The sequence below is a fragment of the Colossoma macropomum genome, unplaced genomic scaffold, assembly GCF_904425465.1.
Source record: "Colossoma macropomum unplaced genomic scaffold, Colossoma_macropomum, whole genome shotgun sequence".
NCBI lineage: Eukaryota > Metazoa > Chordata > Actinopteri > Characiformes > Serrasalmidae > Colossoma > Colossoma macropomum.
In genome coordinates, this window is record NW_023494787.1 from 28,430,556 (window position 1) to 28,451,065 (window position 20,510).

Consider the following 20,510-nt stretch of genomic DNA (forward strand, 5'->3'; position numbering starts at 1 on the left):
GTTACCATTTTGGACATATGAGTTTTTTGTTCCAGCAGCGGCGATAAGTTTCTTTTCTTATGTGTGTGTTTTCTGTGTGTGTTTTCTGTGTGTGTGTGTGTGTGTGTGTGTGTGTGTGTGTGTGTGTGTGTGTGTTCCAGCAGGGTAAAATTGGAGGAGTGTGTGCAGCCCCCTCCTACAGGCCCTACCTGCTGGCACTGCTCACTCACCAGTCTAATTGGAGCACTTTGCACCAGTGCATCAGCACGCTGCTCAACAGACCAAGAGAGCACAGGTAACAGCACTAGCTTCCACCCCAACACCCACTCTCCTGTGTACAACAGGCAGTGAGTGATGTGATATCATTTTTTTTCTCCAGGGTGGACCCCTCCTCAGCTCTGGACTTCCTGTGGGCCTGCAGTCACATCCCTCGCATCTGGCAGGGCAGAGACCAGAAAACTCCACAGGTAAGACCAGATGCAGCAGCAGCAAGTTAATTTTATGGTTTGGTCAAATGTCCTAATGTGGATAGCAAGAAATCGAAACTAGCAGGACATGAAAGCCTGCTGTGAGTAAGGTTACAGCTGTAATGGTTAATGTTTTAAATTGTTAATTCCTATATTTTTCATTCTCATGTTGAATACAGTACAGTTTCAGGTTTTTTTTTTTTGGTTTTTTTTTACCTTTTGTAAGGTTTTGTTTCTGTAAAAAGATCAGTTGTCTATTTAAATAACAGAAATCAAATGTTGCAGGTAACTGACTAATTGACAAAATGAGTCGTATAATGAGATGTATAATTATGCTATGACATTTTGGTACAGGTGTAGCTGCAGCATTCAAATACAGGATGAGTGCGCTTACCTGCCTCACAATGCACAACTTAAAACTGCAACAAAGATCTGCCGAAATAAAAAAATTAGCCATTTCCAATTTTGCTTTTGAGCAATGGTCACTCACATACAAACTCACCATACAAACACCCAAAAAATGACCTTTTCTTTACAAAAGGGTAAACGACAGGGTAAAACGTACAGAACAAAGGCTGAATAAAGGTGTTGTTTTAGTTAACTGTTCTCTATTTACTATACTAGTCTTTCAGTGAGCCCAAGGAAGCTATGTTATATTGGGGAAAAAGTTAAATATGGCTCAATGAAAAATTAGCTTATCAAGAAAAACTGCCTGCCCCTGGAATAAGTGTCACTTGGAGCCTTTTTCAATGTTTGCAGATTCCAATTGTATGTCCGTAGTTTTTCTGTTTAATGCCTTTATACACTCCAGAAACTAAACATATTTTCTCACCTTATTTTATACTCTTTTCATTTCAGGTTTTAAACTGTTTAATTGAGTTTGCTGCAATAACCTTGCTGTCTTTACAGAAACGTACAGAGAAGTTTGTGTTGAAGCTGACCTCTGATGAGCTAATCAGTCTGGTGGACCTGATTCTGTGTGAATCGGAGCTGAGCTGGCGGGACACAGGCCAGGCTAAAGACGCACTGGACCAGGCCTCCTGCTCCCTCATCCAGTCCCGCTTACCCCTGCTCCACAGCTGTTGCCACGGCGACCTGCAGAGCATCCGCGATGTCTCTGAATACCTTATCAACTGCATCAAAAAGTGGGGAGACAGGTATGGGTACTGCAGTTTTTCTTGCTAATGCGTCCAGTACACTGTCAATTTGAGCAGTGATCGTTCCCATTCAAAATTATCATACAAAAACACGTAAAATATGACCTTTTCTTCACAAAGGGGTAAATGACCAGGTAAACATTCAGTGCAAAGACTGAATTAAGCTTTTGTTTTATTTTACTATTCACTCTTTACTATGGTATTCTTTTAACAAGCCAGTTTCTTCAACAAAAATCCAGTTTCAGAGCAGTATCACCAGTGTCACACAGAGATCAGCCTCAGCCCAAGTTACTGTCTGCCTTGTTGCATTCCATACTTTTATTGAGACTCACACTTACTTCCATGTCCCTTAACAAAGCAGACCAATGTACTGATAACATTCCACTCTGCACTGATACTCCTACTGCCACTCAGTGAAGTTTGTGAGCCGGCCGCACTGTGTAATTAGTTCTTGTGGTGTGAAATGAAAATCGTGGGGAAGTTGCCCATTGCTCTGATCTTGGGCAGCTTCTTCGCCACAAGCTGATGAAGGCAGAGGGGATTAATTTTGTGGCCTCTTCCTCTCGCCAGTGCTGTGACTAGGCCTTCGATGGGGCCTGTCCAAGATCACAGGGCAGCTGTGAAGCCCAGCCCCTCTTTCATCATCATGCCTTTGCTTATTAAAGCTCCTTAATGAGGAGAGGACTTCAGCCAAGGTCGGGTGCAGGAAATTAATGGCGAGAATCACAATATTTTAAGTCAGCTAAGCTGTCTAGCAGCTAGCGATGAAAATGAGGGTGGGCATAAAAACCAGGGCACAAAGCAAATGGTTGGCCTTGTGTAGGATAAACAGTTTTCTGTCAGCTTGGCGTTCACTCCATGTAAAGCTCTTTGAGAGAACAATACTAGATTAGCATGGGTAAGCCACAATTGGTCTCCAAAGCATGGAAAAGAAGCAGGGTTCGGACATGGCGCCAGCTGTTATTGCTGCGTGTTCTTTTAGTCAAGTAATAACACGCAGGCTTTGTTGGGAGTACAGTGTCATCTCAGAGTGGTATTTATTGCCTCTCTCCTTCCAGAGAGGGATTCTGTCCCTTCTGTGTTCTTTGGCATTATCGTTTGCCCCTGTGGACTCTTAAGTTTGTCTGTCCTGGCTTCAGTCTGACCCAGTTAGAAAGAGCGTAGCAGGGTTACTGCTTTCTTTCTTTCTTTCTTGCTTTTGTCTATGCGATGTGTTAGAAGTGTACAAACGCTTCACTCAACATTCAACTGAAGTAATCATTAAACACTTCACAGACTAGTTCAGGACATTTATGAATTTCCTGTTTCAGAGAGACTTAAGTTGCAGGTTCTTGTTTTTCACAGTGTGATGAGCAGGAGGTGTGAGAACCTGCTGCTGCAGATCTACCTGCACTTCCCTGAGGTCATCCAGCATGTGCGTTTGCCCGATGCTACGCTGAGCGGCGAGGCTGCTGCCGACGGAAGCACCTGCAAGGTACCAACCAAGAGGCCAAGGCTGCTTAATATAGTCTTGTGCTTCTTAAAGAAATGGTTTAGCCAGAATTTTCCTCTTTGATAAAATGCCATCCCATAGCTAAAGACAACAGAAGCTTAGCCAGACAGACACAATAGAAGAATATTCATCAAAACTTTTGTAGATAACAGTACATCTTACAGTGTCCAAAACCAAGTCTATTTGAGTTTACTTAATAATTCAGTGCAGTTTTAGGCAAGTGTGATGATTTGCCGTTGGCATAATGCTAACTGGTGGGCTGTAAGCTTCCGTTACTCTTTAGCTACCGTTTGCATTTAGGCTTGTAGTGCAGAACTAATCGCAAAACTGAAGAAGTGAACTTCAGCCACCAAACATATTTTGGCTAATCGACTACATTTGGAGAAGGAGAAAACAGTTTTGCCTTTAAAATTCCTTTAAAGGGGAATTCCACCACTTTTTCAGAAGTTCTTCAAAGCTCAGTGAGTAAGATGTAAACATAGTAAGTCAGAATGGTTAGATGTGAAATGGTTCATTGTAGAGAGATGTACTGATTTCTTTACAGAGGTAGTGATAGGAATCAGGGGTCGCAATGTCTACAGCACAAACATAGCAATTTTATTTGCAGTCCAAAACCACCAGTGAGGGGTTTTGTGTGTACCTGTACACCAGGAAGTATATTCATAACCACTTCATGTAATAACTTTCTGCTAGGTAGTATTTAGACATGGACGGCTGGTCCACCTTTAAATACTGTGAACAATTCTGACATCAGTTTCACATCAAACTACTCTGAATGATTTTGTTTACATCTTAACATTTTAATTATGCATAAAATGTGAAAAATCTGAGAAATTCCCCTTTAAAGCTGTCTTTAAGAATAATTTAGTGTTTAGCATTATCACTTGTGGGTTTTTTGTTTGTTTGTTCTTACAGCTGGACGTTCTAGTGCATCGTCTCATCACCCTTCTGGCTGATACGGGAGAGTCCAAATCAGCTGAAAGCCGTGTGTCTGATGCTAACCTCGCCTGCAGGAAGCTAGCCGTGTCCCACCCCGTGCTTCTGCTCAGGTGCACCACACGGTTCACAACATTTATTATACACAGAATTCAGAGTTAAAGGAAAACCTTCTCCCAAAATGTGGCCAGTGAGGCCCAGACTGCTTTGTTTTAATCGCATGTTAATTGGCCCCTATGGTCATCTAAGCAGCATTAACGTTTTGAGTAATCTTTTAATTTACTTACTCTACTTAGTACTAGGCTCTGTTTAGTGATTTGTAGTTGTCTTCTAGTGATGACAATAAAATGATGTCTCCCCTTAGGCACCTGCCTATGATCGCTGCCCTGTTGCATGGCCGGATCCACCTTAACCTTCAGGAGTTCAGGCAGCAGCACCACCTGACCTTCTTCAGCGATGTGCTGGCTATCCTGGAGCTGCTGCAGCCACTAGTCTTCCATCCAGACCACCAGAGGGCGCTGCAGGACTGCCTGCTCTCCTTCATTAAAGTCCTGCAGGTACTACATTGGGATTCAGTGAGCATGTCAGTCAGTTTTGCTTTGAAAGATTTATTTTTAGTCAATTTTCTGAACTATAGTTCAAAATTGGAACATGGTGGCTGCACTGAAAGTTACAGTGTTGCTTATTGCAATAAACCACGCTCCTTCCTCTCAGAAATGTAGCAGAAGCATTTTTCCATGTGTAGTAATAAACAGAGCAGTCAAACATGTTTCTGTTTAAAGGGTTTTAAACATGTAAACTCTCAGCATTGTTTTTAAGATTTTTCTGTCTACACGAGAACCCAAAAATTACTTGGTGACTCATTATGGTGTTGTTGAGAAAAACATAACATTGCGAGGGTCTATACTGCGTGACATATGGAGCGCAAAGTTGTAGTGTCGAATAGCTTGACGGTGTGTTGCAAATGCAACAGCACAATGTCTTTCTTACTGCATTTTTGTACCTGAAAGCCTAAACCAAAGTTAATGTTTTTGTTACATTGTTTAAATTTGATCCAGTTAGCTTTGCAATTGAGCAAGCGCACTAAAGAACTTTGCATGATACACCTATGTCCTGTCGTCGTCACCTAAGTGGGTTGCGTCTCCCTATAGTTGACATGGACTGGTTTGTAGAGAAGCATGCGTCTGACGTCAGCATGTTGTCAATTCAGCACGTAGCCTTTTCTGTTTAAAAGGAGAAAATGAATCCTCTCTCTCTCATCCTCTCTGAAAATAAAGTACAAGTATCAGCTTTCTTAAGCGTCCTTTCAGGTTGAATTGACCTTTTTCGTCCAACCAAATTGCAGTTAAATATTTTGTCTACTCCTCTCCCTGTGTGTTAGTGGCTCATTTTTACTCTCCCGGTTCTTTTTCTTCTTCTGTTGTTTAATGGCTGATGAAAGCCTGCCTCGACTTCCTGTAACTGGTCCAAAAGTCCAAATCATCCAAAAAAGTGATAATTTTCCAAAAGCTCCATTTTCATTGACCTCAGCTGGCATTTTTTGTGCTGACTACATAAAAAAAATTCTATACTAATGGAAAGGTTTGTTTTATAAATAGCACTCTAAAATTGCTTCGATTGGTCGTTTTACATAACACACCATAAGCGATGTAAAATCTGTTTTCCTTGCAGAACTTCAGGAGATTGTCCCGTATGCCAATCATTACAAAATTTGTGCAGTTCATTCAGAAATACATAACCCACGATGCAGCAGCCGCTGTGCCCTATCTTCAGAAGCACTCTGATGTCCTACAGTAAGTCGTACTCTGATTTTTTTAATTAAGGTAATCTGTTTGTACTTTTTTCAAGTATGTTGTTTAAAATTGTATGCAATAAGTGAGTATCTCCTGCACACTCATACTTGTCTGTGTCTGTTAGGGGACTCTCCTCAGAAAATCCAGATTTAGTGCAACTGAAGTCCTTGCTGGCTGGTCTTACTCTGCCTGTGAAGACAGGATCCTCAGAGATCACTGCAGAGGACAGAGATGGTAGCTTACCTCGTATCTTATGTCAGAATAACAATTTACCATTTTTAACTTCTATTAAAGAAATTTCATTTCCACAATTTTCCACATACCTTTGATCAGCCAAAACATGTTATATTGTTAAATATTATATATATATATATATATATATATATATATATATATATATATATATATATATATATATATATATATATATATATTAAACATGTTAAATATTGCCTCCTTAGTTTAGAACCAGAGCAATAATGCTAACATTACTAACAAACACTGGAACTCAATAGTCACCCAAATTGTTTCTGTAAAAATACATTAACAAAATTTCCATCAGCCCACTCAAACTGTATGCAGGTCTTCAGTAAGGTAGAACGGATGTCTTGTAGTTTAGGACACAGTATGACCTTCTGTGAGCCCTGCATTGTGAGTACCCTGGTGTCTGAAATTGCTGCCTGTAGTGAAAGAAGTTTTGGGGATAATATTTTTTTATTTTGTATTTATTTTTAAGGTAACACTTTGAGCAATTTAAGTGACTGTTGAGTTCTAGTGTTTGTTAGCAACGTTAGCCTTACAGCTCCAGCTCTAAACTAAAGAAGTAAAATGTGCACTCTAAACATGTTAGTTGACCAACTACATCTGGATTAAGTGGAAAACTGGGTTAATTCAATTTTTCCCCAAACTATATTTCTATAAGTATATATTTTCTTCTTTTGTTCTAGCTGAAGAATCATCCTCTGGCTCCCTGCCCCTGGTCAGTATTTCAGCCTCCACACCACTCACCTCAGCAGACGTGACCAAATACCTGAAGAAGATCTCTAGAGGGGAAGCCACTGAAGGTGAGCCATAAAATCTATCGTAACTTAAATTGAAATGGACATAGTAATAATTCAGCTTCCACTAATTACTTGAGTGCAGTTCTTGCTGGACAAAAATAACCTTTATGCTTCGTTGCTTTTCCCAGATGTGCTGGAGGTCTTAACTGAGGTGGATGAGAAATCCAAGAGGAATCCTGAAATAATCCAGTATTTTGTGGTAAGCCTGCTTAATAAAGTCCCTCAGTAAAGAATATATGGGTGGGAGAAAAAAAACCACAATTTTCTGTTTATGCTTTCAGAATGACCTGCAGAGACTGATGAGCTCACCGGAGGAACTGTGTCGCAATATGGCCTTCAGTCTAGCACTGCGCTGCATTCAGAACACTCCCAGGTAAGCTAGCACTTTCAAACCATTTAATATACACATAAAAATAAAATGATGAAGTTCTGTTAGCTGTAACTGAATCTAAATCTAAATGCTTCTCAACTTAGGACCAGAGTTAGTAACCTGTTCTTGTTCTCTTATGTAATATAGTCTAGCATCAGACTTCCTGCCTACCTTCATGTATTGTATGGGCAGTGGGAACTTTGACGTTGTCCAAACAGCCCTGAGGAACCTTCCAGAATATGTGCTGCTCTGCCAAGGTAACATACTTAGAGAATTTCTAAATGTTCTTTTTAAAAACCTGTGACAAATGGAGAGCTTTGTGCTAGTATACATTGCACATGATGGCTGTCTGTGTTTATTTAGGCTCATGGCATTCTTGGCTAGGGTTCACAAGAAAAAGAAAAGGAAATCTTCATGTGACTGCACTACTTAAGTGTTTAACCAAGTCTGTGCCATTGTGTTTTCTCTTTTTCTGCAGAGCACGCTGACATTCTGCTTCATAAGGCTTTCATAGTGGGAATCTATGGCCAGATTGATACCAGCTCTATGATATCAGAGTCCATGAAGGTCCTGCACATGGAGGCCACAACTTAGACCATCCGTTCTTGTTACACATTTTGTTCATAGTTTTAGCTGCCTATGTCAAACATCAGACAACAAGGTCATGCATGGAATCAGTTGCTCTTAATTTTCAGTGAACATCACTTAATTAGTATTGATTTTAGATGTATTCTGATCTGTCGGAAAGATTGATAAAAGGACAAAACAGTTATGAAACATATATGAATGATTTTGGTGGCTTTTTGGGAGCAACATTGATCACAAACCTTCTTTTCTAGAGTGCTTTGCATAATAAACAAAAGATGTCTGAAAATGTAGGTCAGAGTGTAGTTGTGCTTTTTTTTTTTAGACCCCACTATTTCAGAGTTTCCATCGGATTCTCATAAATAGGATGGCGGTTTCTTTCAGTATGTTGTTTTTAGAACAGTTTCCTGCTTTGAAGATGGCTCAGGAGGGCGATGAACTCTTTCCGCATGGTTGAAAATGAGTGAGGTTACATTTTCTTGGCTTTTCCCTTGCGTTTGTGTCTCTGATGAATTTCCAGCTATGCTACAGCCACCGTGATGGAAGCCAATTTGCCGTGAAAGTGTGAGTTGTTTTTCTCCGGTGTCACTGACTTCATCTGAAAAACCTCTCTGTGGCGTCAGAAGGAACTAGAAGAACAGTGCGCCTGCATGCTGGCCAGCGTCCCCCTCTGGGGTCCGGGTTAAATTAACCACGTCAGTAATTGTTCAGTCACTCAGAGCAAAGGGGCCCCAAGTCTGCACAGAGAATTGGGGGCAGACTGTCTGATGCAGCGGTCACACGCTTGTCGGACGGTGTCTTTATATGTTGTGATTGTGTGGTCCTTGTTAACTCGTAAAATTGGAAAATTATCAGACTGACAAATTCGGCAGGTACAATTTGGAAACCAGGGGCCATGTTACAGAAACTTCTTACGTCTGAAATCTTATCCGCTTTGTGACTATGCCAACTTAAGTTAGGACTGAATTTAGGACATAAGCTATCACAGATCAACAGTTCTTAAGTTCATAATCCTGTCCTAAATCCAGATACAGTATTACAGAAAAATCCTAACTAGAAGAAATTTTCTAACTTCTGTCCTAACTTTAAGACAACCCCAGAGGTGTCTTACTTTCAGTTTTACCTGTCTGTTTCTATTGCTTTATGCAGTGACAGGCAGCATAGTTCACTATAACTAGCATAATGATGTTACATTTATCAACATAGAAACGGTGCTTTGACTTGTGAGGGTTTTGTCTAACAGCGTTTTAATAGTCCCAGACACTGCAAACACGATATCCACTGTCCACTCTTACTGCCTTCGTGTATTAATATTGAAACATTAATTATTAATGTTAAAACTCGTCAGATTAAAATATTACAGCAATGGTGGTGAATAATGAGAAGACTGAGCTGAATGTATGTCTGTTTATTTGGAGGAAAAACATTAGCGAAGTCGGCTTAAGCATTTGGGAAACTGAAACTGGAGTGGCGATACTCTGATAAACAGCACCAAGTGCTGTTACTGTATTCTTCTGTTTTTTCATGCTTTAGTCAGAGAACTTCTAGAGATGATGATTACCACTCTAACGTTAATGTGTTCCAGGTTTTTTAAACGCTAGAGGGCGCCCCCAAGCGAGTCCAAAATGAATGGATCAAGAAGCATTTCAGCAAAATCATAGTTAAGCATAGAAATGCTTAAACATTTTTAATGTAAAAGAATAGTCATTCTTTTTCATTAAAATAGCATTTTAACACTGCTGTTATTTTTTTAGAGCTTTTAAACTCGAGTTATGAGTTTAAAACGGCGCCTCAGGTACATCCATGACGTCTGTGAGCGCAAACAGCTAATGAGCTTCTTCGCTGGCCAACCAGTCAACACTCAGTAGCAGTAATGCTAGCTTCCTGCTGCCCAAAACCCATTTGCTGTAGCGAAAAGGAAATATATAGGTGCGTTTTCTTTGCTTTTTTAGTGAAATACATCCTTCTACTTTCTAAAATTAAAGTTCTGGGCAAGTGATTAGAAACTATTTTAACTTTCTGTTTTTAGCCGTTGAGCTCCATTTACTCCCATTCATTGAGGACTCGCTCGCGGGCGCCATCTGGCGTTTCGGCAGTCATTTTTTTGATGTAACGTTAATGGGGAAATGGGAAGTGGCCAGGCTCCTCATAAACTGGCTCTGCTTTAGCTTTGTTTGACCTTTTCACATCGGTAATGGTAGCTAGCTGAGTTAGCTGTCTGGCTAACTTAATTATTTTGATTACTGTTTACATTTCAGCTTGCCGTATGGTCGGTTGCTGATATGACACTTGATCATTGACTTTGATCGAGTAAGTTAAGTTTTCCTAACTTGCGATAAGAAGCTGCATGATGCATGAAACAATTTTCAATTAAGATAAGATTTGCTTTTGTAATACGAATTTGTGAAAAAAGGAGGTTTCTGTAATATGTCCCTAGTATTACAGAAATGTCCTTACAAGACAAAATTTCCTAAATTCTGTCTTAAAGTTAAGACAACCCCAGTGGTGTCCTAACTTCTATTTTAACCGTCTGGTTCTATCGTTTTTAGGCAGCTTGCAGGCACCAGCAGCAGGAGGACACTGACAATATTCCTAATCTCCAGTTCATTGCACTTTATAGCTTTGTTTTGAACTTTTTAACATAAGTAACAGGAGCTGTAACTCACATTTATAACATTATTCTGATTCGTATTTACATTCCAGCTGTGCGCGGATCATCGATCTGAAGCGTTAAAGCCTGTCCACACTGCTCAGCTAAGGCAAGCTTACTGCAAACTCCTAGGATCTCTCGCAGCTCGGATGGTATAGCTCCTAGAAAAGCATTGGAACAGCAGGGACTTTCCATAAATGGAGTGTATTTCTCTAAATTCTTTAAAAATTGCTTTATATTGATCAGTGGTGGACGAAGTACACAAATCATGTACTTGAGTTAAAGTAGAGATACCCAAGGTAAAATATTACTCCAGTAAAAGTAGAAGTCCTCCCTTTAGACCTCTACTTGAGTAAAAGAACAAAAGTATTTGCCTTCAAATGTACTTAAGTATCAAAAGCTAGAAGACTAATTATGGCTCTAATGTCCTATTACCATTTTTGTAACAAGACTCTTGCTTCATCAATTCATTTTAGGTGAAAATACTCTAGTGTCACTCTTGGTGAACCAATCTTTTAATAGAATGTCATTACATAGTCTGACGCTGATGTCTATTAAAATTATCATAAGCACAAAACACTGAAGGCAAACAATTTCCATTAGGTAGAACCGAGTGGCTCTGAAATAACTTTTTGCAAACAAGTTTAGGTTTAAGATTTATTTGCAACTTAGTTACAAGTTTAGGTTTAATAAAAACTTGCTTTAAACACAGGTTCACAAATGAGTTTTCCTTTACTATATTGCATCTGTAGGTCTCTGTTCATAAACATGAACAAGCCAAAACGAATTTACTATAAAATGAAATTGTGTTTGTATAAATTCAGAAAAAAGACACATGCCAGTCACAACTGCATGTGTGTACATATTTCTATATTGTGGTCTATTTACACAAAGTTAGGTTAGTTCCATCATTTATGTTGGAATAGACACTCCCAAAATTTTACGCTGCTGCACTGATGTTGAACCGTATGGGTCGGTATGTCCAACAGGTCAAAACAAGCTCAAAACAAACTGCGTACTGTGCCCTGATTTGTGTAATTGCTTCACGCTTCTTTTATTTTGACATTTGACATACTTTTTTTTTGTTGTTTTGTTTTGTTTTGTTTTTTTACATACATTTTTATAAACACATAAACCAAAAGGAACGACAGATTTCGCATAATGTAGTGGAGTAAAAAGTAAGATATTTGTCTTTGAAATGTAGTGGAGTGAAAGTAAAAAGTCTCCTAAAATGGAAATACTTCAGTAAAGTACAGATGCAGGAAAAAACTACTTAAGTACAGTAATAAATTACATTTACTTAGTTACTGTCCACCACTGATATTGATTAATACTTTGCTGATATTGATCAGAGAAGTATTAATCAAAGTAAGTGCTCAAGCTTCAGAAAATGTCAAACACCTATCAAAACAGATACTATACGAGCTGTTTTCACCATAAATGACTGGGTAACAGGGTTGAACACAGATCATATTCCTCATTTAGTTGACATTAATGTAGTAAAAAAAAAAACATATACAAGTATGCAACATAGTCACTTTATTGCTTTTAAAAAAATAATGCACTTTAAAAAGTTATTTTTTAACAATGTGTCATAATTTTCTGACTGAACACATTTTGTGTTAAAAGTAACACAAACTGTTATCTGTAAGTGGGTGCTGAAATATTTCAAGAAAATTTATATTAAAAGTAACTCAACACTGTTTTTAGAGTGTGGGACATAAATTGATCATTTTAAAGTGGCAGCATCTCAGAGAATACTAGACGGCTTGAAAAGTGTTTGTAAATCCAGATTTGTTTATGCTAGCATATATGCTATGTTTAAAAGGATGCGTTTGGGACAAACTTTGACATGTCGCAAAGTGTGAGCCAGTTCTCGCCAGTTACAAAAAGACTATCATATAACATTAGAATAAAACAAATACAGTTAAACAGAACAAGAATTCCCCGTGTTCATGAAAGTAGTTGATACGTTGCTAAAAAACAAACTTTGGTTCTGGATCTTCCCCTTGACACTCCACAGCCAATCCAACAGCTGACATGACAAAATACAGTATTGATTAGCCAAACCAGGAATTGGATGAAAACTATAATATTGGACTGCACAGAGGAGAGGATTGGAAATGGTTAAACAATTGTCAAAACACATTTTAGACTTTTAACTGATTTAGACTTTAGACTAAAATCCTTTTGCTCTGCTCAAATGTAGTAAGTAGTGTGCAGTATGTGACCAACAAGAATTTGTCCTGCACGCCAAAGAAGCCCAAATGACGTCCTGCTCCAGCAGATTTTTTCCAGTAGGCTGCCGTATCTCTGATATACCACACCCCAAAATGCAACACAACCATTCCAGGAGGATGTAACCACTGACGTAACCACCTGGATATTTTTGATAGCTCTGAATTCTATACATTAAAATAGCAAAATGAAAGAGATTTGACCAAATGGTGCTGCACTCAGTGCCACACTGAAGCCTTGCCAGCTTTCTCTGCTGGTCTTGAAGTGGGTTTGCTGACTGTCTATTTAAAAGTTAGCTTTTTGCATAATGTGGATAAAACAGTAACTCAGCCAAACAATCCGCTCAGCATTAGCTTCTCAGGCTCCCGTGTGGGGGAACGGTTTATTATTCAGTCTGACTAGCTCAGATTACCAACTACAAGTGTAATGAAAATGAAATCACTCACCGACGGAGGAAAACGGGTGTTTTTGGAAACCACTCATGTTTACCACACAATCCAAAACATAAACGTACACACTAAAAAAAATGCTAGCAACGAAGGGTTTCACGTTAAAAGAAGCCAAAACAGATATTTTAAAAAACAACATTGAAAAAATACAAAAAAAAGTAAGTATTATTTTCACAAGTTGAAGTGTAGGGGTTAGAGTTTGGGACATAGAATGCCCATAGAATGATGATTTTTTGTTACGTATTTTGACTAGCTTATTACTATTTCACTTATTATTTACTATTTTTTACTGTGAGACAGAAGTTTGAACTAATCGGTGGAATGGCCCATATATGTGAAATTACTGTGCGTTGTCAATGGCTCCATGTAGACTACAAGCATAATGCAGTTCAATGACAAAGTAAATAAATAAATGCATTTTATCTCAACTAACTTGAATGTCTTTATCTCTGCTATCAGTTGGTCAAGCAGCCTTAAACAATCTCATCCACCATAATTGGTCCTAGTCTCAAGAGGGGTCTGCATCTGCATCAATGTCAGCACCCGTTTGAATCCTAAAAAGATAAATATGATAACCAATGACATTGGGGGCGGCTAAATGGGCCAGATCCTCTTTAGGACAATCGCGTTTAACTTTTAGATCAGGAACTCATATTTACAATAATTTGGTAAACACACTAAGGCAGCATGAGAGTGGCTGCGAGGGTGTCTGGTTACAGTGGGGTGTCCAGGGGAATGGGCTCTTTTGGCTACTGGAGGTTGAATGGGGCGGAATAGGGCGAGGCATGCCTGTACAGGCAGCCAGGGGAAGCTGTTCTCTGCTGCGAGTGACAGGCTCTCAGTGAGTGGGGTGCATTTTTTGACTGATGAAAGGCCTGTCCTCCACTGCCGGGTTCCATGCACGGCCACGCTCTCATGCATCTTCGCCGCTCGCCTTTTAACGTGTCATAAGTGATGATGAGTGGCTGGGGGAGGAATTTAGGAAACCTCATCTCTTGGTGGACTCCAGATTCGTGGCATCTGATTGCGTTCGACTGACAAAATTCTCAGCATCCTTCCGACCTTTGCTCTCTGTGAAATGAAAGCAAGAACTGTTTTCTGGCCTCCTGTACACAATTTTCAGTTTTCTGCATGTTAAGCCTGCACAGAAACTTTCAATGAGCCAATCCTGTACTCATCATGCCATCCTTCACTTTGTCGTCTTAATTCATTGATGTCTTGTTGTCTTTCCTGTGCCAGCACACCTGATCCCAGTACTTATCAAGGCCTTCATGAGCTGCATCACATGTGTTGGGAAGGAAATACTTGGAGCTGTGTAGGTTAGTGGGTCCCCAGGCCTGGAGTTGAGAAGTCATGTCTTAATTATACATCTCATTGGCGCGTTGTCACTACTGGAATGGCTAATTGCTCCTGTTATGGGGCCGTCAGTCTACTCTATCATCTATCTAGGGGATGATGCGCTTGATCAGTGTTAATTGCACCTGTAAGGTGTCATATAACACGTACGTCTCTTTTTCAGCAGCTTTTAGTGGCGGGGTTTCATCGGCTTGCCTCAGATGCTTTAACTGCCTTCGCTCTTGCAGAGACGCCAGTCTCCCATAGCCCGGCTGGCGCTGGGGCGGAACAGAGCTGAGTGACAGTTCTGCTGGGCTGGGGCTGGTGGTGAGGTGTTACTGAGGCCTATGATGAGCCACTGACACATGCTTTTCATCTTCAAGGCCTGTGGTTCTCAGTAAAGCAGCTGTTTGGCCAATGAGGTGCCATGAATACTTCTGAAAGCACACATGACCTCCTGAGCCTAATTATGGTGTGTGATTGAAATGGCATGTCTACATTAATTCTACTGATGTTAAACTAAATGTTATACTAACTATACTAACTATTGCTGACTGCTGAGATTATCAGTGAAATGCTTGCCTTTCTCACAATCTGGGACAGTTAACTGACTGGGTCAATGGGGAGCTTTTTGGCCTGAGGCACAGGGACAATTACTTGCAAATGTGAAGTGTGCTGTCTTATTAAGTTTGACCTAGTGGTTATAAACTATTACCACTATTATTAGTTGTTGAAGTATGTGCTGTAAGTGATTGTGCTCTAAATACTCTATAAAGTCACGAACCCATCAAAGCCCTGGCCTGTCCCTCACAGATTTCCATGAAAAAAAAACAAGCAAAAACTTGTATTTGTGTAACTATGCCAAAGCTGTGGTTCAGTTCAGGTTTGTATCATTAAGTCCTAAATCACATAATAATGAATAAAATACTTAGTTTAACTGCTTAAGGAATTACTGAACTGGGCTGAAATGCTAACCAGGTATAAGATACAAAACTAAAATATTATTGCACTTTACATCAACTAGTTTTGTCTTAAATGTATAAATAAATGTATGAGGAACATGAATATATTGCAGCATATTAGTCTTTCAGTCACTTTTAGAAATCATTTAAAAAAAATGTAGGTTTTATGAAGTATTTCAACATTTCTATCTAATTTATTAATTATTCATTTTTGCATGCAGTATTTGAAGCTACACCATTTCCTCAATAAGAACAATTATGTGTTATTAAAAAATGAAAAAAAATACAGATGTGCTATGACTAGTGTTGTAGTACTTGAGTCCAGTCTTAATGGTCTCTGTAAAGGTCATCTGGTCTTGTCTTAGTCTCATGGTAAGATGGGCTCAGATATTGTTCTCGAGACCAGCTGAGCTGATCATTATTGAATATCAACGAACAGTTTTTTTTCTGCATGCTTAAATAGAATCTGTTCATTGCCGGTTGATGATCTTATTGAGTATTTCTGTGATGGCTTAACTGGATATTATTTGTTTGTTCATTGGTTGCAAACATCCCCTGAGGGCAGATTAGAATGTTTTCATTTAATAATAAAAATGGATGTATGTTGTTTGGTTTATATTCAGTTGACTTCAGGCAGTGATTCTGAATAAGTTCTGAGTAACATCTTTTTTAACATTTCAATAAGCAGCACAATATAAAAAAAGTAAAATAGAACATCACTGGACAGATTTACCTTTATAATGCTCCAGAAAGTCTACATGAAAATATTATTTGAGTTGTTGTATTTATGCACAGTTCATATAAGCAACATAAGTAAATGTAACTGCTTAATGTAAACTGAATTGGGGGAATATGTTTTGTTTGTAGAGGCAAGGGGCATACAATTGATGAAGCTACCTTTGTGCACTCTTTTTGTGTTAGTGTTGTTTACCTGTGGAAAACATGTCATACTCATTTTTTATTATTAAGTCAAAAAAAGTTTTATTGATTTTTATGACAACATGCCATCATTGGCATGGCCCACTACGGACCACTGCCCCCTCAGTATAGGTTTGAGGACCACCAAAGGGTGCTTTGCAGCCCACTTGTGGTCTCCAGTTGTCTGGAAACCCTTTTTTTCACTAGCACTGGTCATAGATTCACTGGTAGATTCCACTGAATGTGGAAAAAGGCATGGCTGGGGGTGCACAAGGGGGTCTAAAGATTCTTCTGCCCAGCAGCCTCACAGGTCCGTGATCCGTCCCTGCTCATAATGGACGGGCTCCTTCTTAAATGGTTAGAGGAGTGGAGCGACAGGAGGGGAGATTTTGCTTGTGTCTCCTTCACCTTTGGGAGGGTCAGAGATGTGCCGCTACCTGCCCGGCGCACACCTGTCGGCTCTGTCTTCTCCTCAACAGCGCCTTCGTCTTAGATCATCTCCTCTCCTTCCACGCATGAGTGGGTGCCTGGCTAGCGTGGAAAGGGAAAAAAAAAACGTCGACTGACTCTCACCTTCCTTTTTCTCCTTGTCGCTTTGAAGTGTAAAGTGTGATTGCTTTTGGATCGCGAGTGCTTTCCTTGAAGGTTTTGACATGAAAAGCGGCCCGGGCTCTCGAGTTTAGCCCAGCGCCAGTGATCCAGGACTAAACCAATCAGCCTGCTGACTGGGAAGATACAATTACCACAGAGAGAGTGAAGACACAGGGAATCCACCGACACCGTGCCAAGCCAAATCACAATGCCCACATTGTGTTACAGTCCATTTTATGTCGGTAGTAATTGACAAAACCAATCAGGTGCTAATGGATGACTTATGTGTTATTACAGTGTCTTCAGGCTAAACTAGGAGATCAGTATCACCAGTAGTGTCGATTGGTGTAAACAGAGTTTAGTTTCACTGAAAAGTGTCACCTAACCTGTCCTCATGCTGTTTTTCTCATCAGGGATTCTGATGATACATCATTACTTCTCACTTACGCTTCTACTTGCACTTTGATTTCATCTGAGCTGTCTGTTATCCTTGCCTGCAACATTCAGACACAGTTTCCCATGACTCAAACTATGGATCATCGTTCTTTTTTTTTCTTTTTTGCCTGTAGAGGCGTTGTGTTTGCTTAAATGTCACTCTTGTGGATGAGTATTAATGGTATTATGCATTGCTAATGCTTTGTGTCATCTCTGTTCTGTGCTGGCCCAGCTGGCCTGAAATCTGATAGCTCCTGAGCTTGTGCGACAACAACAACTAAAATGCCTTTTTTTAATAATAAGTGATGCAATACAACAGTTTGGAATAGTGTTTTAAAAATAAAACATGCTTTGTTTGTTTTAGATTAGCAAAAGAGAGCTGGTTTTCTGGGCTCTTTGGTGTCTTTCGTTAGGGATTAGTCCTTTCCTCTTTGAGTCTTAGCCTTGCTGTTTAAGCCTGCCTGTAACAGTCAGCAGATAATGCATGAATCATTTCCTAGTGCTGCAGAAAGCAATTAGCCCTTCTAAATTATGATCCGGCTTCGCAAATAGATCAATCAAGAGAATCCATGGCACACTAAGACACAGCCACACGCTCATTCGAGACGGTTAATGGTGCCACGAATGAAAGAGCATAACAAATAGTGTGCTGCGTTTATTGTTTGCCGCTGTTGCCGACCCATTTAGGCAGCCTATTTACCATCTTATATTTCAATGATTTGCTTTAATTGTGATTTTGTATTAAAACAATTGAGATTAGTGTGTTAGCATGAGGGGAATTTGTATAAGCATGTCTTTTTTCTCCTTCTCTGTTTCGCGCCCTTGTTTACAGCTCTAGCAAAAAGGAGGTGAAGCCTTTGTGGAGCTTAAAACCCTCACAGAAAAGTGACGGCCCTCCTCTGTATGTTTCAGTGAGTTGTTGATTCTGTGACTTGCTGTTAAGCTCTCCGTTCTGGCTTTGTCATAAAAGATTCACAGAATCAGAGTGCCTGTTAGGCTAGCAGGGCTTTAGCTGGACAGCCAGTGTTGTTCTTCTAATTCCTCCTTCAGTTATCCACGGGCAACTTGTTCAGAAATGGCTTCCTGTATTAATGGCTGGATTGGTCAGTCTGGTTTTTCATGCATTTTCACTCTGATTCATTGCTTAAATAGGTGTTTGGGGTATAAACATCCTGCCTGATTTTAGAGAGACTTGAAATCCCTGTTTACCCATGACCTTCACACCACATGGACTTATTTAACGTCCTTTCAATCCAGTGGACCAATGTTAAGTCCTTCTCCTGGGTGCCCAGTGTCTTGCACAAGTATTCTCTGCCTCAACACAACTGAACCAACTCATCAACTGATTATAAAGCCCTTCATAAGCTAGATCAGGTGATCAGGTGAAATAGTTAAAACTATGAAAGACTGTGGCACCCAGGATTAACCCTTTACAGTTGCCATAAAATGTAATTTTCATCTATTGGAACGTTTTTTTCTTCAGTAACATTGATGTAATGTATTTCGAAGAATGAAATGTTCGTGCTTTAAAAAACTGTAAGCCATTTCGTAGATTAGTATGCAAGTCAACATTTATAGAAGTGTTTTTATTGTGCTTAAATGCTTTTTTATTGTGGCAGTTGTGCACAAAGTTTTGATATATAGAACGATGCAGTTGTGCTATCTGGGGTTCTCACTCCTCCTTTTTGCCTCTCATTGCTCACTAGCCGCTCAACACGTAGTCATCACAGAGCCAACGGTGTGTGATAATACTTGTGGGGAAAATAATTTCTTATAAAAATAGTTTCTTAATATTAATTAAAGATATACTGTTGAGTGACTTTCCATTCTGCTGCCAGAATTTCCCCTAGGGGGCCTGCACAGAGAGGCTAATTTCAGTCATTGTAAATAATTCAAAGTAGTTTGGTGTGAAATTGTGTATTCCTTACAATGGCGATGATATGGAACCAAGACTTGTGATATCTACAACATCTACTTTTTATTTATTATCCAAAATGACTAGTGTCATTTTTATTTGTAATGTTGATGATGGTAAAATAGTGGTAAATCTGAAAAAAGTAAGTTTCCTTTGAGTACTATTTTGCCTTATATGTACCTCTCTGCTATGAAAGTTTAAAAATATGTTTAAGGACAGGACTTTATCTCAAAACTATTGTAAAACAATGTCTTACACGTCAGGCCTTGTATTATAAACATTTCATGTAATACCTTTTGGTGGGGGGGCTTAAACTCTTCAGATCTGATTCCTAGCACTACTGCTATGAACAATTCAGACTCAATAAGTTTCGCATTTCATGTTAAACCACTCTGAACTACTTTACTAACATTTTAATGACTTAGTTATGCAGAAACATCAAAGGTTTCTTCTAAGGAACACCGTAGAAGACGTACACCTGCCCACAAATTTATTTTTTATTTATTTATTTTGCTTTTGCCCACTTTAACACAGGAAGAGCTTGTTAAGTAGCTGATTAGTTGAATCAGGTGTGTTACTGCAGGGACAACATCTAAATACACAAGGCAGGGGTTCTCCAGGGCCAGGGCTGGAAACTAGTAGACAACTCAAGCCAGGTGGAATTAACAATGTCTGGTGTTACAAAAGGATAAAAAGCAAACTTAATATCTTAGGACTTGTTTTGTAGACCTACATTTTAGTCATTGGATCAAGAAATTCCTGTGGCAGAACTGTTTCCATGATTCTCCAGTGTTGCATTCAGCTTCTGCAGCATTGAAAGTTACTTCCCAACAACACCTGTTATTAACCTCAAGCTGCTGAAACTAGTGCGGACAGTGTGCGGAGGATATCTGGTGTTTGGACAGGTGTAGAGAGATCTGTTGTCCTCCTTGCTCCTTCGTGACTCAGAGTGTTCGGCTTTTCCCAGCTTTGCTATCTGAGGGCTGATCAAAGCCCCGGTGGTTAGCACGCTGAGGCCGGTGACAGCTCTGCATGATCTGATCAGCCGTCAGGGTGCACGGGGGTGACTGCGAGGTAATACGCTTTCAGTGGATTAATTGACACACCTGGGTTTGGTTCCCAGACAGTCGATCATGGCGCACTCATCGCCTGTCCGTCAATGCCTGCCATGCAGCTG

The 20,510-nt window shown here is 39.7% G+C and overlaps 1 protein-coding gene across 2 annotated transcripts in view; it reads left to right on the plus strand.

Annotated features, from left to right (window-relative positions):
• Window positions 1-8,133, plus strand: part of ints1 (integrator complex subunit 1) — a 33,473-nt gene extending 25,340 nt beyond the window's left edge. The window contains exons 36-48 of one of the 2 annotated variants that reach the window (XM_036566755.1): window positions 141-274; window positions 359-446; window positions 1,356-1,603; window positions 2,948-3,077; window positions 4,011-4,144; window positions 4,396-4,588; window positions 5,703-5,824; window positions 5,949-6,058; window positions 6,772-6,888; window positions 7,014-7,084; window positions 7,167-7,258; window positions 7,403-7,512; window positions 7,734-8,133. In XM_036566755.1, the coding sequence (XP_036422648.1) occupies window positions 141-274; window positions 359-446; window positions 1,356-1,603; window positions 2,948-3,077; window positions 4,011-4,144; window positions 4,396-4,588; window positions 5,703-5,824; window positions 5,949-6,058; window positions 6,772-6,888; window positions 7,014-7,084; window positions 7,167-7,258; window positions 7,403-7,512; window positions 7,734-7,849 (1,665 nt within the window). In that variant the 3' untranslated portion in view covers window positions 7,850-8,133. The remainder of the gene's footprint in view (window positions 1-140; window positions 275-358; window positions 447-1,355; window positions 1,604-2,947; window positions 3,078-4,010; window positions 4,145-4,395; window positions 4,589-5,702; window positions 5,825-5,948; window positions 6,059-6,771; window positions 6,889-7,013; window positions 7,085-7,166; window positions 7,259-7,402; window positions 7,513-7,733) is intronic. The other variant, XM_036566756.1, reaches the window with a different exon arrangement.
• The last annotated feature ends 12,377 nt before the right edge of the window (window positions 8,134-20,510 follow it).